The 16,841-nt window shown below is 42.8% G+C and overlaps 1 protein-coding gene across 1 annotated transcript; it reads left to right on the forward strand.

Moving 5' to 3' along the window:
• Positions 1–947: 947 nt before the first annotated feature.
• On the forward strand, positions 948–16,109 carry LOC104240370 (acylamino-acid-releasing enzyme 1-like). Its single transcript, XM_070158451.1, has 11 exons — positions 948–1,066; positions 1,224–1,525; positions 1,610–1,737; positions 2,076–2,169; positions 2,207–2,287; positions 2,438–2,512; positions 3,028–3,166; positions 3,280–3,431; positions 3,543–3,625; positions 3,717–3,842; positions 15,819–16,109. The coding sequence occupies exons 1-10, from the start codon at positions 965–967 to the stop codon at positions 3,827–3,829; spliced, it is 1,269 nt and encodes a 422-aa protein (XP_070014552.1). The 5' UTR covers positions 948–964; the 3' UTR covers positions 3,830–3,842; positions 15,819–16,109.
• Positions 16,110–16,841: the final 732 nt, after the last annotated feature.

A 16,841-nucleotide genomic window follows, 5' to 3' on the forward strand; every position in this document is an offset into this window, starting at 1 on the left:
AAGCACTTTATTTGTTCTAGTATGACATTTACAATTGACCATTTTGCTTATATGAATTAACTAAGAAGTGTATATTGTTGCTTGTTAGTGAGGATACATATAGCTATAGCTGAACTTAACTTGTTTGGAACTAAAGAGTAGTTATTATATATTGATGTTGGTCTTTCGAAATCAAATACAACTATTCAATGACCTTAGCATATTGTAGGTGTTTGTTTTTAAGAATTTTTTCTTTTCAATATGCATGAGCGAGTATACTGGGTTTGTTGTTGTTGTTGTTGTTGTAATATGCATGGCGAGTATTTGCTAAATGTCCCATCGAAGAAGGAAATTAAAGCAATGAAATTTCGAGCAAGTTTTTATTCTTGTGAACTGCTTCTGTAGATCTTAGTTTAACTTGAAGCAAGTTGTATATTAGCCAAAAAAGGATACAAAAAAAGAGAGTGAAAAAGGAAGTTGCATTTATCCAATGCATAGTGGGAAAAGAAGATTCACTGCATGTGGTATTTAGTTATTTGTTTGACTTTCTTTAGACACCAATGTCCGGTGGCAGAGTCAGGAATTTTAACTAAGTGGATATTCAAAAAATTCGAATATGTGACCTAAGGCAATTTTTGAACTACATTCTCTTATGTCAAGGGGATTCTAAAGTTTTTATATATATATATAAATAAAATATATATGTATATGTATAAATGAACAAATTGTTTTTACCCTATTTGCATAGTACAAATTATCAAGGAAGGGAATTCAATTGAACCCCTTTTCTTGGCTGTGGCTCTGCCACTGTCGATGATGGGTCTCAAAACTTGCCCCGTTTTTGGTCATTTGAACTTTCATTAATCCAACAGATACTTGTTTGTTTGTTTGTTTTCATAGTCAGTTACCCAATCTTTTTCATGACAATATGTGAACTTTCAAGATGTGAAAATGTGCTCCCCGAAAGAATTTCCTCTGGGGTTGGATGCAAGTACTGAGGAAGAATACTCTTCTCAATCTAGTTTGCTCCAAGATTTCACTAGCATCCCCACCATTGATAAGGCATGGACTTTCACATCTGATGGTGGTATGATTTCTTTAATTCTTCATTCGCTTTGTTTGGTAGATAAAAAACTGATGTAGTTCTAGTTAAATTATTGCATTCCCACTTAATATATTTCTTTATTCTTTAACTGCTGCTAGATCATAACTATTTTTTTTGTTACATTTCACTGCACAAAAAGGTTCCCAGGGTATGTTCGATAAGCCAACCGAATCTCCTAGCCAACAAGAAGAGAAGATACATATTATCTTGTCATATTTCAAAAGAAAGTACAAATGATGTGGACTTTCAATGGGCTGCATTTCCTATTGAGATATCCAATGTTTCTCTGATGATCCCATCACCTTCAGATTCAAAGCTTCTTGTAGTTCGAAATCCTGAAAATGATTCTCCGACCAAGTTTGAAATTTGGGGTCAATCTCTGGTGGAAAAGGAGTTTTTGGTTCCTGCCTCTGTCCATGGCTCCGTATATTCAGATGGGTGGTAAGTTATTATATGAACACTTAACTTTACTTACTTCACTTCCAGATTCACATACTCAATGTGCATTAATATTTGATAATGCAGGTTTGAGGGAATATCGTGGAACAACGATGAAACTCTTATTGCTTATGTCGTTGAGGAACCGGCTCCCTCAAAGCCTACATTTACTACTTTTGGTTATAAGAAAGAGAATTCTATAGAAAAAGAATGTGGTAAGTGGAAAGGTCAAGGGGACGGGGAAGAGGAGTGGGGGGAAACCTATGCTGGAAAAAGACAACCTGGTCTTTTCTTCATCAATGTCAACATGTCTGTTTATTTATTATATTGCACATATATAAGGGCAGCCGGTGCTCTAGCTCCCGCTATGCGCAGGTTCAGGTGAAAGGTCGGACCACATTGGATCTTATCGTACAGTCTTACCTTGTATTTCTGCAAGAGGCTGTTTCCGTGTGACCTCTTGGTCACATGGCGACAACTTTTTCTGTTGCCCCAAAGCTCCCCTTCAGTTTTGATGTTTTTAGATATCAATTCTAATTATGATTTTGTGCAGTGGAGAAGTACGTCCTGTTCAAGGAATCGAGAAGTCACCGAGTGTCGGACAAGTTGTATGGGCTCCATCCACTGATAGATTGCAACAATATCTGGTTTTTGTTGGGTGGCCTTCAGATACTAGAAAGTTGGCATAAAATATTGCTATAACAGGCCTTGTGCCTTATATGCTGTTAGAGCTCCATTTTCAAAGTCAGACATCCATCAATCTGGGTAATTACTTATTAGTTGCTAGAAAAGAAAATGTTGTGGATTAACATCTTCTTCTATATGAATGTATATAGGGGACTTAGCTATAGGGAATTCCTTTATATTTGATATATGCTATTTTACTAATTTCGATTGACATTTTCTCACTTTCAGAACTCATGCAGCTGACAATGTATCTTCAATTAAGCTGACACAAAGCATAAGTAGTGCTTACTTTCCTCGTTTCAGGTTTGTCTTGAATTACTGGTCTGGCCAACCCCTCCCCCCTCCCCAAAATAAAAAGGAGAAAAATAAGCACCCAAGGGCGTGGCCTAATGGTCAATGGCGTGGGATGAGAACCATGAGGCCTTAGGTTCAACTCCCAGTCGAGGCAAAAACACTAGGTAATTTCTTCCATTATGTCCAAGCATTGATAGACAGAGTTGCCCGATACCAATGCTGGTGGGAGGTAACACATGCCCTGTGGAATTAGTCGAGGTGTGCGCAAGTTGGTCCAAACACCACGGGTAAAAAAGAAAAAAAAAAAGATAATGTAGAAAAACAGGAAGAGCAGATATGTAGATGAATTTCTGAAATTGGTGGAGACATGTCCTTATTCCCTTGATTTTCTCTTTTAGATAACAATCGTTAAAACATCAGTAGGTTCCATGTAAGGAGTCTTGCAGCTTCCTCGTGTTATTTAACAGCTGCAGGTATTTTGCTTGATAAAATGGAACTAATTAATCTTTTCAATAAATTTCCAGTCTAGATGGAAAATTGCTTCTGTTTTTGTCCGCTAGAAGTTCAGTAGATTCTTGGGCACATTCTGCAACTGATTCACTTCATAGGATTGATTGGTCATTCAATGGAAAGCCAACTCCAGATGCTAAAATTATTGATGTGGTACACTCACTTTTTGTGATTCTGATTACTTGCATCAGCACTTTGAAGCCGGTCATTGTTAGCCATTTTAAGTAGTATTATTATATTTGATTCCGAGCTTTATCCTACTGCAGGTTCCTGTTGTGATGCGTCCTGAAGATGGCTGCTTCCCTGGCCTTTACTGCTATAGTGTTCCTAGTAGACCTTGGATTTCTGATGGATATACTATGATCTTATCTTCTATCTGGGGCAGCACAAAAGCAATAATTTCAGTAAATGTGATAAGGTAACCGAATATTTTGTTATTCAATGTGAATGGCATCACGACATTCTTTGAATTCTTTTTCCGTATCTACAAGTTTATAGTAGTGAAATGCGTCTTTGTCAAAAATGATAGCGGAAAGGTATCACGCATTAGCCTTGGAGACTCTAGCTTCTCTTGGAATGTGGTCGCACTAGATGGTGACAACATCATAGCTAGTAAGAGTCAGTGTATATTTCAATTTATACTGGTTCCTGTAATAGTAGTCCCATTAATCAAAGAGTCTATCATATTTTTTTTGGGTTAAAGTCTGTAGTAGTCCCGTTGATGTTCCTGCAATCAAGTATGGGTCCCTTGTCCGTAAGGCATCCGCAGAGGCCTCATGGAGTTGGTTAGATGTTTCAAGCCCCATGTCTAGATAGATGCTTTGAAAAGGTCAGTCTTTTTTTCGTTGTTTCTTTTTTCTTTTACTTATTGTTTCATCTAGTCTGTTCTGTTTGGCATTTACTTGTTAGGAAGGCTATTTTGAAATTGAATGTCCCAATAATTCTCACAGGTTACGTCTTTGCTGTCTTCACGCCAATTTAGTATTATGAGGATTCCTGTCAGGGATATCTCTGAGAACCTTACTAAAGGTAATATATGTCACGACCCGGATTTCCCACCCTCAGGAGTCGTGATGGCGCCTACTAATGAGAGCTAGGCAAGCCAATCCTTAACTGCTTACATCATGAACAATTACCTCTTTTAACAATTATCGGCGATAGCATGAAAGCAACAGAATTAAATAAATATGCGGAAGACTTAAATTTAAAAAAAAACTGAACAATAATGCGAGAATCAACATATGCCTCTACCCAAGAACTGGTGTCACATTACTCACGAACTTCTAAGAGTGCTAAATACAACCGTTTGAAAGAAAATATAAACTGTTTGTCTCGAATATATGAGATAACAGACGGAAATAAAAGATAGAGGAGACGTCGGACCTGCGAACGCCTGCAAGGCTACCTTAGTGTCTCACTGGACTGAAGGCTAGCTCCCGCGCTACTGCTGTTGTCCAAAACCTGGATCTGTGCAAAAGAGCACAGAGCGTAGTATCAGCACAACCAACCCCATGTGCTGGTAAGTGTCTGACCTAACCCCGGCTAGGTAGTGACGAGGCTAAGACCAGACTCCAGATAAACCTGTACAGTTATATAATATATGGCAGAAAAGTAAACAAGTAATAAGCAGTTAAAGCTGGGGAAGGGGAACATGCTTCGGGGATAGCAGTTAAAAGAAATAACAGGGAATAATAAGGAAGCTAGCACTATAACTTCTATCACAAATGAAGAAAATAAAGGCAACTTTCACTTTCAGTTTCCTCTTGTTGCAGGCGTGCAACCCGATCCCATTTCTCATATCTCGTGGTAGGCGTACCACCCGCTCCCATTTCATTCTATCTCGTGGTAGGCGTACCACCCGCTCCCATTTCATTATATCTTGTGGTAGGCTTACCACCTGTTCCCATTTCATAATATCTTGTGGTAGGCGTACCACCCGCTCCCATTTCATCAATCTTGTGGTAGGCGTACCACCCGCTCCCACTTCATAATATCTTGTGGTAGGCGTACCACCTGCTCCCATTTCATAATATCTTGTGGTAGGTGTACCACCCGCTCCCATTTCATAATATCTTGTGGTAGGTGTACCACCCGCTCCCATTTCATCAATCTTGTGGTAGGCGTACCACCCGCTCCCATTTCATATTATCTTGTGGTAGGCATACCACTCGTTCCCATTTCATAATATCTTATGGTAGGCGTACCACCCGCTCCCATTTCAGTTCATCACACAATCACAAGTAATCCCGGCAAGGGAACATAAGTAATATAATAACTTCCCGACAAGGGAACAAGGATATCAAAATAGTCATCCCGGCAAGGGAGAATCAGCTATAACCAATCTCACTTTGCTAGTACTCAGTTCAATTAATGGAAATACTTAATCATAGAGGATCATTAATTAAAGTATACAAGGTGTCATTCAAAAACACAACAACTTTCAAGTTAAGACCCACGGTCATGCTTGACAACAACATATAGATACTCGTCACCATGCCTGTACGTTGTACTCAACAAGAAGCAAGTAGCAAATATGACTCAACTCCTAATCCCTCAAGCTAGGGTTAAACCAAACACTTACCTCGATGCCTTGAACACCACTCAAGTCTCAATTATAGCTTTACCTCTTGATTCCACCACCAATCCGCTCGAATCTAGTCATAAGTTACTTAATCACATTAATAAATGCTAAATGAATCAACCCCAATGCATGAAAATGCGTTTTTCAAAGTTTTACCCAAAAGACAAAATTCACCCCCGGGCCCACGTGGTCGCAACCCGAGGTTCGGACCAAGACCCGATTACCCATTCCCCCACAAATTCAAATATATGGTTTGTTTTGAAATCGGACCTCAAATTGAGGTCCAAATCCCTAATTTTAGAAAAACCTAGGTTCTACCCACATCACCCAATTTCCCCATGAAAATCTTTGATTTGAAGTTGAAATCATGTTGAAAGATGTTAAGAAGTGAAGAAAATAAGTTAGAAATCACTTACCAATCGTTTCGGAGAAGAAAAGTTGTTTGAAAAATCGCCTCTTATGTTTTGGGGTTTTGAAAAGTGTAAAATAACTGAAATTCACGTGTATTTATACCCCTCTGAAGTTCCCACCGTGGACCGCAAGAAGGACCGCGGCTGTGCAGGCTCCCTGAAGACCTGCGGATCATTGCCCCGTGCGGACCACACCAAGCCGACCGCGGCCGCACAACACCCACCGCGGACCGCTCAAGGCGACCGCGGCCGAGCTGGCCCCTCCGCGGCCGCACGTAATTGCTCGCGGACCGCGCAAGAGGGTTCAGAGACTTGTCAAAATTCCTGAACCTGCAACATCTGATCTTCTAAAGCCTAAGGCATCCCGGAACCTACTAGAAACTCACCCGAGCCCTTGAAACTCTAAACCAAGCATGCACGCTACCTCAAAAATACCCTACGAACATATTTGTGTGATCACATCACCAATATAACATCATAAACATCGAATTGAGCCTCAAGATCTATGAAATTTCTCAGATTTCCTTTTAAACATCAATTTCCCAATTTGGGTCCAGATCACGTCAAATGACGTCCGTTTTTTACCAAACTTTACAGGAGTGATTCAAATCATATATAAGACTCGTACCGGACGTCGGAACCAAAATACGAGCCCGATACCATTACTTTCTAATCAAATTTCATTTCCATTTTCTTTAAACATTTTCAGAAAACAATTTCACTTAAAAATTCATAACTCGGGCTGGGGACCTCGGAATTCAATTCCGGGCATACGCCCGAGTCCCATATTTTTCTACGGACCCTCCGGGATTGTCAAATCACGGTTCCTGGTCCGTTTACCTAAAATGTTGACTGAAGTCAAATTTATTCATTTTGAGGTCAAAACTTAGCAATTTTCACAAGATTTCACATTTAAGCTTTCCAGCTACGCGCCCGGATTGCACACACAAATCGAGGTTACTCTAAATGAGGTTTTCAGTGCTTCGGAGACACAGGTTTCAATTAGAAACAGGTGATGACCCTTTTGGGTCGTCACATTCTCCACCTCTAATCAATCGTTCGTCCTTGAACGGACAGAAAAAGGAAGTACTTGAGTCGGGGAAAAGATGAGGATACCGGTCCCGCATATCGGACTCGTAATCCCATGTTGATGCCTCAGGGGGCTGACCTCTCCACTGAACACGGACCGAAGGAAAACTCTTCGACCTTAGCTGGCGAACCTGTCGGTCTAGAATAGCCACCGGCTTCTCCTCATACGACAAATCCTTGTCCAACTGGACAATGCTAAAATCTAACACGTGGGATGGATCGCCGTGATATTTCTGAAGCATGGACACATGAAACACTGGATGCACGGCTGATAAGCTAGGCGGTAATGCAAGTCTATAAGCCACCTCTCCCACTCGATCAAGGATCTCAAATGTACCAATGAACCTAGGGCTAAGCTTGCCCTTCTTCCCAAATCTCATCACGCCCTTCATAGGCGACACTCGGAGCAACACCCGCTCACCAACCATAAAAGCCACGTCTCGAACCTTACGATCTACATAGCTCTTCTGCCTGGACTGAGCTGTACGAAGCCTATCCTGATTGATCCTGACCTTGTCCAAGGCCTCCTGAACCAAATTTGTACCCAACAACCGAGCCTCTCCCTGCTCAAACCATCCAACCGGAGATCGACACCGCCTACCATACAAAGCCTCATAAGGAGCCATCTGGATACTCGACTGGTAGTTGTTGTTGTAGGAAAACTCTACTAAAGGCAAGAACTGATCCCACGAACCTCCAAAGTCAATAACACAAGCTCGAAGCATATCCTCCAATATCTGAATAGTCCGCTCGGACTGTCCATCCCTCTGAGGATGAAATGTTGTACTCAACTCAACCTGGGTGCCTAACCCTCGCTGAACTGCTCTCCAGAAACGCGAGGTGAACTGCGTACCTCGGTCCGAAATGATAGATATCGGCACACCATGAAGACGAACAATCTCCCATATATAGATCTCAGCTAACCTCTCGGACGAATAGGAGATTGCCACATGAATGAAATGCACTGACTTGGTCAGCCTATCAACAATGACCCAAACTGCATCGAGCTTCTTCCGGGTCAACGGAAGTCCAGTAACGAAGTCCATAGTGATTCTCTCCCACTTCCACTCGGGAAGCTCAATCCTCTGAAATAAACCACCAGGCCTCTGATGCTCATACTTAACCTGTTGACAATTCAAACACCGAGCCACATAGGCAACGATATCCTTCTTCATTCTACGCCACCAATAATGCTGCCGCAATCCTGATACATCTTCGCGACGCCCGGATGGATAGAGTACCGGGAACTATGGGCCTTCTCTAAAATCAACTCTCGAAGCCCATCCACATTAGGCACACAAACTCGACCCTGCAATCTCAGAACTCCATCATCACCTAAGGTAACCTGCTTGGCACTCCCACACTGCACCGTGTCTATAAGGACACACAAATGGGGATCATCAAACTGCCGATCACAGATACGCTCCAATAACGAAGAACGAGCGACCGTGCAAGCTAATACTCGACTAGGCTCAGAAATATCTAACCTCACAAATCGATTGGCCAAAGCTTGAACATCCAAAGCAAGCGGCCTCTCACCGACTGGAATATAAGCAAGACTGCCCATACTGGCTGACTTTCTACTCAAAGCATCGGCCACCACGTTGACCTTTCCCGGGTGATATAGGATAGTGATGTCATAATCTTTTAACAACTCCAACCACCTCCTTTGCCTCAAATTCAACTCCTTTTGCTTGAACAAATGCTGAAGACTCTTATGATCCGTAAACACCTCACATGCCACGCCATACAGGTAATGCCTCCAAATCTTCAATGCGTGAACAATGGCTGCCAACTCCAAATCATGCACTGGATAGTTCTTCTCATGAACCTTCAACTGCCTCGAAGCATAGGCAATGACCTTGCCATCATGCATCAACACTGCACCAAGTCCAATGCGATATGCATCACAATAAATGGTGTAAGGCCCTGAACCTGTGGGCAAAACTGACACTAGCGTCGTAGTCAGGGTTGTCTTAAGCCTCTGAAAGCTCGCCTCACACTCGTCCGACCATCTAAAATGGGCACCCTTCTGGGTCAACCTGGTCATCGGAGCTGCAACAGATGAGAACCCTTCGACGAACCGACGATAGTAGCCTGCCAATCCCAAGAAACTCCGAATCTCTGTAGCTGATACTGGTCTAGGCCAGTTCTTGATTGCCTCAATCTTCTTTGGATCAACCTGAATACCCTCTGCTGATACAACGTGACCTAGGAATGCCACTGAACTCAACCAGAACTCACACTTCGAGAACTTAGCATATAACTGATTATCCTTCAGAGTCTGAAGAACCACTCTGAGGTGTTGCTCGTGCTCCTCCTGGCTGCGGGAATATATCAGGATATCATCAATAAAGACTATCATGAACAAGTCCAAATAAGGGCTGAACACTCGGTTCATCAACTCTATAAACACTGCTGGGGGATTGGTCAACCCGAATGACATAACCAAGAACTCATAATGCCCGTACCGAGTGCGGAAAGCTGTTTTAGGGACATTGGATGCCATAATTCTCAACTGGTGGTAGCCAGATCTCAAGTCAATCTTTGAAAATACCTTGGAACCCTAAAGCTGATCGAACAAATCATCAATCCTCGACAGTGGATACTTATTCTTAATTGTAACCTTGTTCAATTGCCGGTAATCAATGCACATTCTCATCGAACCATCCTTTTTCTTTACAAACAAAATTGGTGCACCCCAAGGCGAAACGTTGGGTCTAATGAAACCCTTCTTAAGCAAATCCTACAACTGTTCCTTTAACTCTTTCAACTCTGGCGGGGCCATACGATATGGCGGAATAGAAATGGGCCGAGTGCCCGGAGCCAGATCAATGCAGAAATCAATGTCCCGGTCGGGTGGCATCCTTGGCAGGTCTGAAGGGAAAACCTCAGGAAACTCACGAACCACGGGCACAGAATCAATATAGGGAACCTCAACACTGGAGTCACGAACATAAGCCAAATATGCCAAACACCCTCTCTCGACCATACGCCGAGCCTTCACATACAAAATAGCACTTCGGGTAGAATGACCATGAGTACCTCTCCACTGTAAACGGGGCAAACCCGGTAAGGCTAAGGTCACGGTCTTGGCATGACAATCCAAGATAGCATGGTACGGGGATAACCAATCCATTCCTAATATAACATCGAAGTCAACCATGTCTAAAAGCAACAAATCAACACAGGTCTCAAGACCCCCAAACACTACAATACAAGAACGATGAACTCGGTCGACCACAATAGAATCACCCACCGATGTAGACACATAAACAGGAATACTCAATGAATCACTAGGCATGACCAGGTAGGGGGCAAAATAATATGACACGTATGAATACGTAGACCCTGGATCAAATAGCATTGAAGCATCTCTATCACAAACCAGTATAGTACCTGTAAGGACTACATCTGAAGACTCAGCCTCGAGCCTGGCTGGAAGTGTATAACATCAGGGTTGGGCCCCACCACCCTGAACTGCCTCTCTGGGACGGCCTGCTGTTGGTTGGCCTCCACCTCTAGGACCTCTACCTCCATCTACTTAGCAATGTGCCTCGTGTCGCCACAAGTAAAACAAGCCCTCGGTTGCTGGGGCTGACGACCCTGGAAACTCTAAAGCGGCGGTGCACTGATAGGTGTTGATGGTGTAGTGTAAGGCTGCTGATCAGAATAGTGCGTCTGAGAACCACGCATAGCTGAAGTACCATGGGAGACTTGAAGAGTTGACTGAAAAGGCCTAGGAGGGTGGCCTCTACCATATGAATCTCTACCTCTAGACGAGGTACCACTGAATCTAACTGAATGATAGGGCCGCTTATCCGACCCATGACCACCTCCCTGTGACAGAACCATCTCAACTCTACGGCCACATTGGCCGCCTCCTGAAATGTAATCTCACTCCCGGCCTCCTTGTCCATCTGAAGACGAATCGGTTGAATAAGACCATCAATAAACCTCCTCACCCTCTCTCTCGGTGGGAAGTGTGACAAGAGCATGTCGAGCTAGATCGATGAACCTGGTCTCATACTGAGTGACCGTCATGGAACCCTGCTGAAGGCGCTCAAACTGCCTCTGATAGGCTCCTCTCTGCGTCACGGGGAGAAACTTCTCTAGAAACAACACTGAAAACTGCTCCCATGTCAAAGATGGCGATCCAGCTGGTCTCGCTAAGCAATACTCCCTCCACCAAGTCTTGGCGGATCTAGATAAGCGAAATGCAGCAAAATCGACCCCATTTGTCTCAACAATGCCCATGTTCCTGAGAACCTCGTGGCAATTGTATAGGAAATTCTGGGGATCCTCAGAAGGAGCTCCGCTGAAAGTAGTAGTGAAGAGCTTGGTGAATCTGTCCAGTATCCACAAAGCATCGGCAAACATAGCCGCTCCATCGCCGGTCTGAGCCACTACACCCGGCTGAACTGTCACCGCTGGCTGAGCCGCTGAAACCTGAATCTGGGGAGCTACCTGCTCCGGAGTGCGTGTAGCAGGAGTCTGAGCCCCTCTTCCAGCCTGAGAAGTGGTTGGTGCTACAGGAAGCAAACCTGCTCGGGTGACACTCTCCATAAGGCGCACCAATCGAACCAGAGCATCCTGAAGAATTGGGGTAGCGATAAACCCCTCTGGGACCTGAGTTGGGCCCACTGAAACCGTTGGGGCACGAACCTCCTCCTCAAAATCAACCTGAGGCTTCGCCACTGGTGCCGCTGCTCGGGGCTGAGCTCTGCCTATATCTCGGCCTCACCCTCTGCCCCTAGTGGGAGCTGCTCTAGCGGCCTCGGGCTGCTAAGCAGTAGATGAGGAAGCACGTGTTCTCGCCATCTGCGAAGAATAGAGTAGAAGTTCAATTAGCATTTGAGGAACAATCCGCACGACAAGAAAGAACAAAAGTGAAGTTTTCCTAACTCGGTAGCCTCTAGGGGATAAATACAGACGTCTAAGTACCGATCCCTCAGACTCTACTGAGCTTGTCCGTGAGTTATGAGACCTATGTAACCTAGAGCTCTGATACCAACTTGTCACGACCCGGATTTCCCACCCTCGGGAGTCGTGATGGTGCCTACTAATAAGAGCTAGGCAAACCAATCCTTAACTGCTTACATCATGAACAATTACTTCTTTTAACAATTATCGGCGATAACATGAAAGCAACGGAATTAAATAAATATGCGGAAGACTTAAATTTAAAGAAAACTGAATAATAATGCGAGAATCAACATATGCATCTACCCAAGAACTGGTGTCACATTACTCACGAACTTCTAAGAGTGCTAAATACAACCGTTTGAAAGAAAATATAAACTATTTGTCTCGAATATATGAGATAACAGACGAAAATAAAAGATAGAGGAGACGCCGGGCCTGCGAACGCCTGCAAGGCTACCTTAGTGTCTCACTGGACTGAAGGCTGGCTCCCGCGCTACTGCTGCTGTCCAAAACCTGGATCTGTGCAAAAGAGCACAGAGCGTAGTATCAGCACAACCGACCCAATGTGCTGGTAAGTGTCTGGCCTAACCCCGGCGAGGTAGTGACGAGGCTAGGACCAGACTCCAGATAAACCTGTACAGTTATATAATATATAGCGTAAAAGTAAACAAGTAATAAGCAGTTAAAGTTGGGGAAGGGGAACATGCTTCGGGGATAGCAGTTAAAAGAAATAACAGGGAATAATAAGGAAGCTAGCACTATAACTTCTATCACAAATGAAGAAAATAAAGGCAACTTTCACTTTCAGTTTCCTCTTGTTGCAGGCGTGCAACCCGATCCCATTTCTCATATCTCGTGGTAGGCGTATCACCCGCTCCCATTTCATTCTATCTCGTGGTAGGTGTACCACCCGCTCCCATTTCTTTATATCTTGTGGTAGGCGTACCACCCTCTCCCATTTCATCAATCTTGTGGTAGGCGTACCACCCGCTCCCACTTCATAATATCTTGTGGTAGGCGTACCACCCGCTTCCATTTCATCAATCTTGTTGTAGGTGTACCACCCGCTCCCATTTCATAATATCTTGTGGTAGGCGTACCACCCGCTCCCATTTCATAATATCTTGTGGTAGGCGTACCACCCGCTCCCTTTTTATAATATCTTGTCGTAGGCGTACCACCTGCTCCCATTTCATCAATCTTGTGGTAGGCGTACCACCCGCTCCCATTTCAGTTCATCACACAATCACAAGAAATCCCGACAAGAACATAAGTAATATAATAACTTCCCGACAAGGGAACAAGGATATTGAAATAGTCATCCCGGCAAGGGAGAATCAGCTATAACCAATCTCACTTTGCTAGTACTCAGTTCAATTAATGGAAATACTTAATCATAGAGGATCATTAATTAAAGTATACAAGGTGTCATTCAAAAACACAACAACTTTCAAGTTAAGACCCACGATCATGCTTGACACCAACATATAGATACTCGTCACCATGCCTATACGTTGTACTCAACAAGAAGCAAGTAACAAATATGACTCAACTCCTAATCCATCAAGCTAGGGTTAAACCAAACACTTACCTCGATGCCTTGAACACCACTCAAGTCTCAATTATAGCTTTACCTCTTGATTCCACCACCAATCCGCTCGAATCTAGTCATAAGTTACTTAATCACATTAATAAATGCTAAATGAATCAACCCCAATGCATGAAAATGAGTTTTTCAAAATTTTACTCAAAAGTCAAAATTCACCCTTGGACCCACGTGGTCGCAACCCGAGGTTCGGAGCAAAACCCGATTACCCATTCCCCCACAAATTCAAATATATTGTTTGTTTTGAAATCGGACCTCAAATTGAGGTCCAAATCCCTAATTTTAGAAAAACCTAGGTTCTACCCACATCACCCAATTTCCCCCTGAAAATCTTTGATTTGAAGTTGAAATCATGTTAAAAGATGTTATGAAGTGAAGAAAATAAGATAGAAATCACTTACCAATCGTTTCGGAGAAGAAAAGTTGTTTGGAAAATCGCCTCTTATGTTTTGGGGTTTTGAAAAGTGTAAAATAACTGAAATTCACGTGTATTTATACCCCTCTGAAGTTCCCACCGCGGACCGCGCAAGAAGGACCGCGGCCGCGCAGGCTCCCTGAAGACCTGCGGATCATTGCCCTGTGCGGACCGCACCAAGCCGACCGCGGCCGCACAACACCCACCGCGGACCGTTCAAGGCGACCGTGGCCGCGCTGGCCCCTCCGCGGCCGCACGTGATTGCTCGCGGACCGCACCGCACAAGAGGGTTCAGAGACCTGTTAAAATTCCTGAACCTGCAACATCTGATTTTCTAAAGCCTAAGGCATCCCGAAACCTACTAGAAACTCACCCGAGCCCTCGAAACTCTAAACCAAACATGCACACTACCTCAAAAACACCCTACGAACATATTCGTGTGATCACATCACCAATATAACATCATGAACATCGAATTGAGCCTCAAGATCCATGAAGTTTCTCAGATTTCCTTTTAAACATCAATTTTCCCAATTTGGGTCCGGATCACGTCAGACGACGTCCATTTTTGACCAAACTTTACAGGAGTGATTCAAAACATATATAAGACTCTTATCGGGCGCCGGAACCAAAATACGTGCCTGATACCATTGCTTTCTAATCAAATTTCATTTCTATTTTCTTTAAACATTTTTAGAGAATAATTTCACTTAAAAATTCATAACTCGGGCTGGGGACCTCGGAATTCGATTCCGGGCATACGCCCGAGTCCCATATTTTCCTACGGACCCTACGGGATCGTCAAATCATGGGTCCGAGTTCGTTTACCTAAAATGTTGACCAAAGTTAAATTTATTCATTTCGAGATCAAAACTTAGCAATTTTCACAAGATTTCACATTTAAGCTTTCCGGCTACGCGTCCGGACTGCCCACATAAATCGAGGTGACTCTAAATGAGGTTTTTAGGGCCTCGGAGACACAGATTTCAATTAGAAACAGGTGATGACCCTTTTAGGTCGTCACAATATAACTCGTCGTAGTCTTCACTAAAGACTTGCTTACACGTGGACATGTGATATTTTAAGTACTTAGGATGGGTTTCTGTATGATATAGAGACCAACTTCTTGCCATAACCTTATGCTGCGCTGTTTCTTTGAAATAGATTGAGTACTTTAATTTTTATGATCCTGGTGATGATTTGATATTCAGAAATTCAAAGTCCGATTGTGGAGAGTGTCTCTCAAAATCAAGAATATATTAGTTTCCTGGCATAGCATCTCAAAAAATAAAGATTTAGTATACCTTCTAGCTCACCTTTTGAGGAACCTGTCAGCGTAAAGCTTTGATTAATTTTGATTTATTCCTGCAACCGTTTTAGTTAATATTCCAGCGTCCATGTAACTGATAATTTGTTTTGTTTGATAATGATCTAAAAATAGGACATAGTTTTGACACTTTCTTAATGTGCTTTTCAAATTTGGTAATTTGATTGCGTAATGTGCTGTAGATCAAAAGCAGTTCTATTGTTCAAATACTTGTTTCCTGAATTAATAATGTTAAATATGACAGTATATGGACTACAACTCCCTTTTTGATTTTCTTTAGCACAATTACTTTTATTTATCAAAAAGAAGGAAAAAAAATCTTGGACCTGATAACCATTTGAATCTATGTAATACCAGACTATTTGCAGATCAATAGTTGCTTGGGTCCTTCCAGATTACTAATCTCTGCTATATTTCTACTTTAATCTTCAATGTGTTTTATTAATGTTAGGTGCCAACAAACCGTATGAGGCTATCTTTGTATCATCCAAGTCTCAGAGCCGTAATGTGTGCGATCAGCTGATTGTAGTCCTTCACAGGGGTCCTCATTCTGTTTTACTGTCAAGCTTCTCTGTAACAACACGAATTTTCGTTCTAGGAATTAGCATTTTTGTTCAGCGGCTTAAGACCTTGAGAAGCTTTGTAATATGATGCATCATGAACCGCATGTATGGTCGAGTTTCGTTTTCGTAAGATTCGGAGTTAAATTTAAAGAAAAAAAAATCTTATTTTGAAGCTCAAATGGAAAGAGTTGACCGGAGAGTTGACTTTTGAGTAAACGACCCCGAAATGGAATGTTAATGATGTCAATAGCTTCGTATGGTGATTTCGGACTTAGACGTGTGTCCGAATTTGGATTTGGAAGTCCACATGACAATTCGGCGCATTTTGACGAAATAAGAAAGTTGATGTGTTTTAATTATATTATTTTATATGTGGAAGAGGTCTATTACCATTATGAATACCAATTGGATATTATATCAAGTGTACAAGGCGTACTATAAGATATATGGGGTCTAAGGAAAAATCTAAGTCTAAGACAAGTTGGAAAATTACATAATATACAAAATTTGCAAATGAGTACGCACAAGACCTCACTTTAGACGAACATATCTACGTGGATATAACGAGTTGTGTGATGAACAACCTATCAAATTAAAGCTCTTTGAGTCTAGTTTCCAGATAATCAAACCGTTCGTCATTTGGAGGTGTATACAGAAAGTTATGACTATTTTACCGGACATGTGTCATATGCGCACCCAGGTGCGCGGCCAGATGCACGACCGCGCATATTCGAAATGTTTCTGCCTGTGAGCGCGGCCGTAGCGCGGCCAGATGCGCGACCGCGCTAGTAAAACTCGCTATAATACCCCTGGACAGTGTATAAACCGAAGGGGTCCGAAATTCTTCCATTTTTGGTCATTCAAGCTCGGATTTGGGCAATTCCAAAGGGGTTTTTCACGATTTCGACTTG

Source organism: Nicotiana sylvestris, chromosome 9, assembly GCF_000393655.2.
Source record: "Nicotiana sylvestris chromosome 9, ASM39365v2, whole genome shotgun sequence".
Taxonomy (NCBI): domain Eukaryota; kingdom Viridiplantae; phylum Streptophyta; class Magnoliopsida; order Solanales; family Solanaceae; genus Nicotiana; species Nicotiana sylvestris.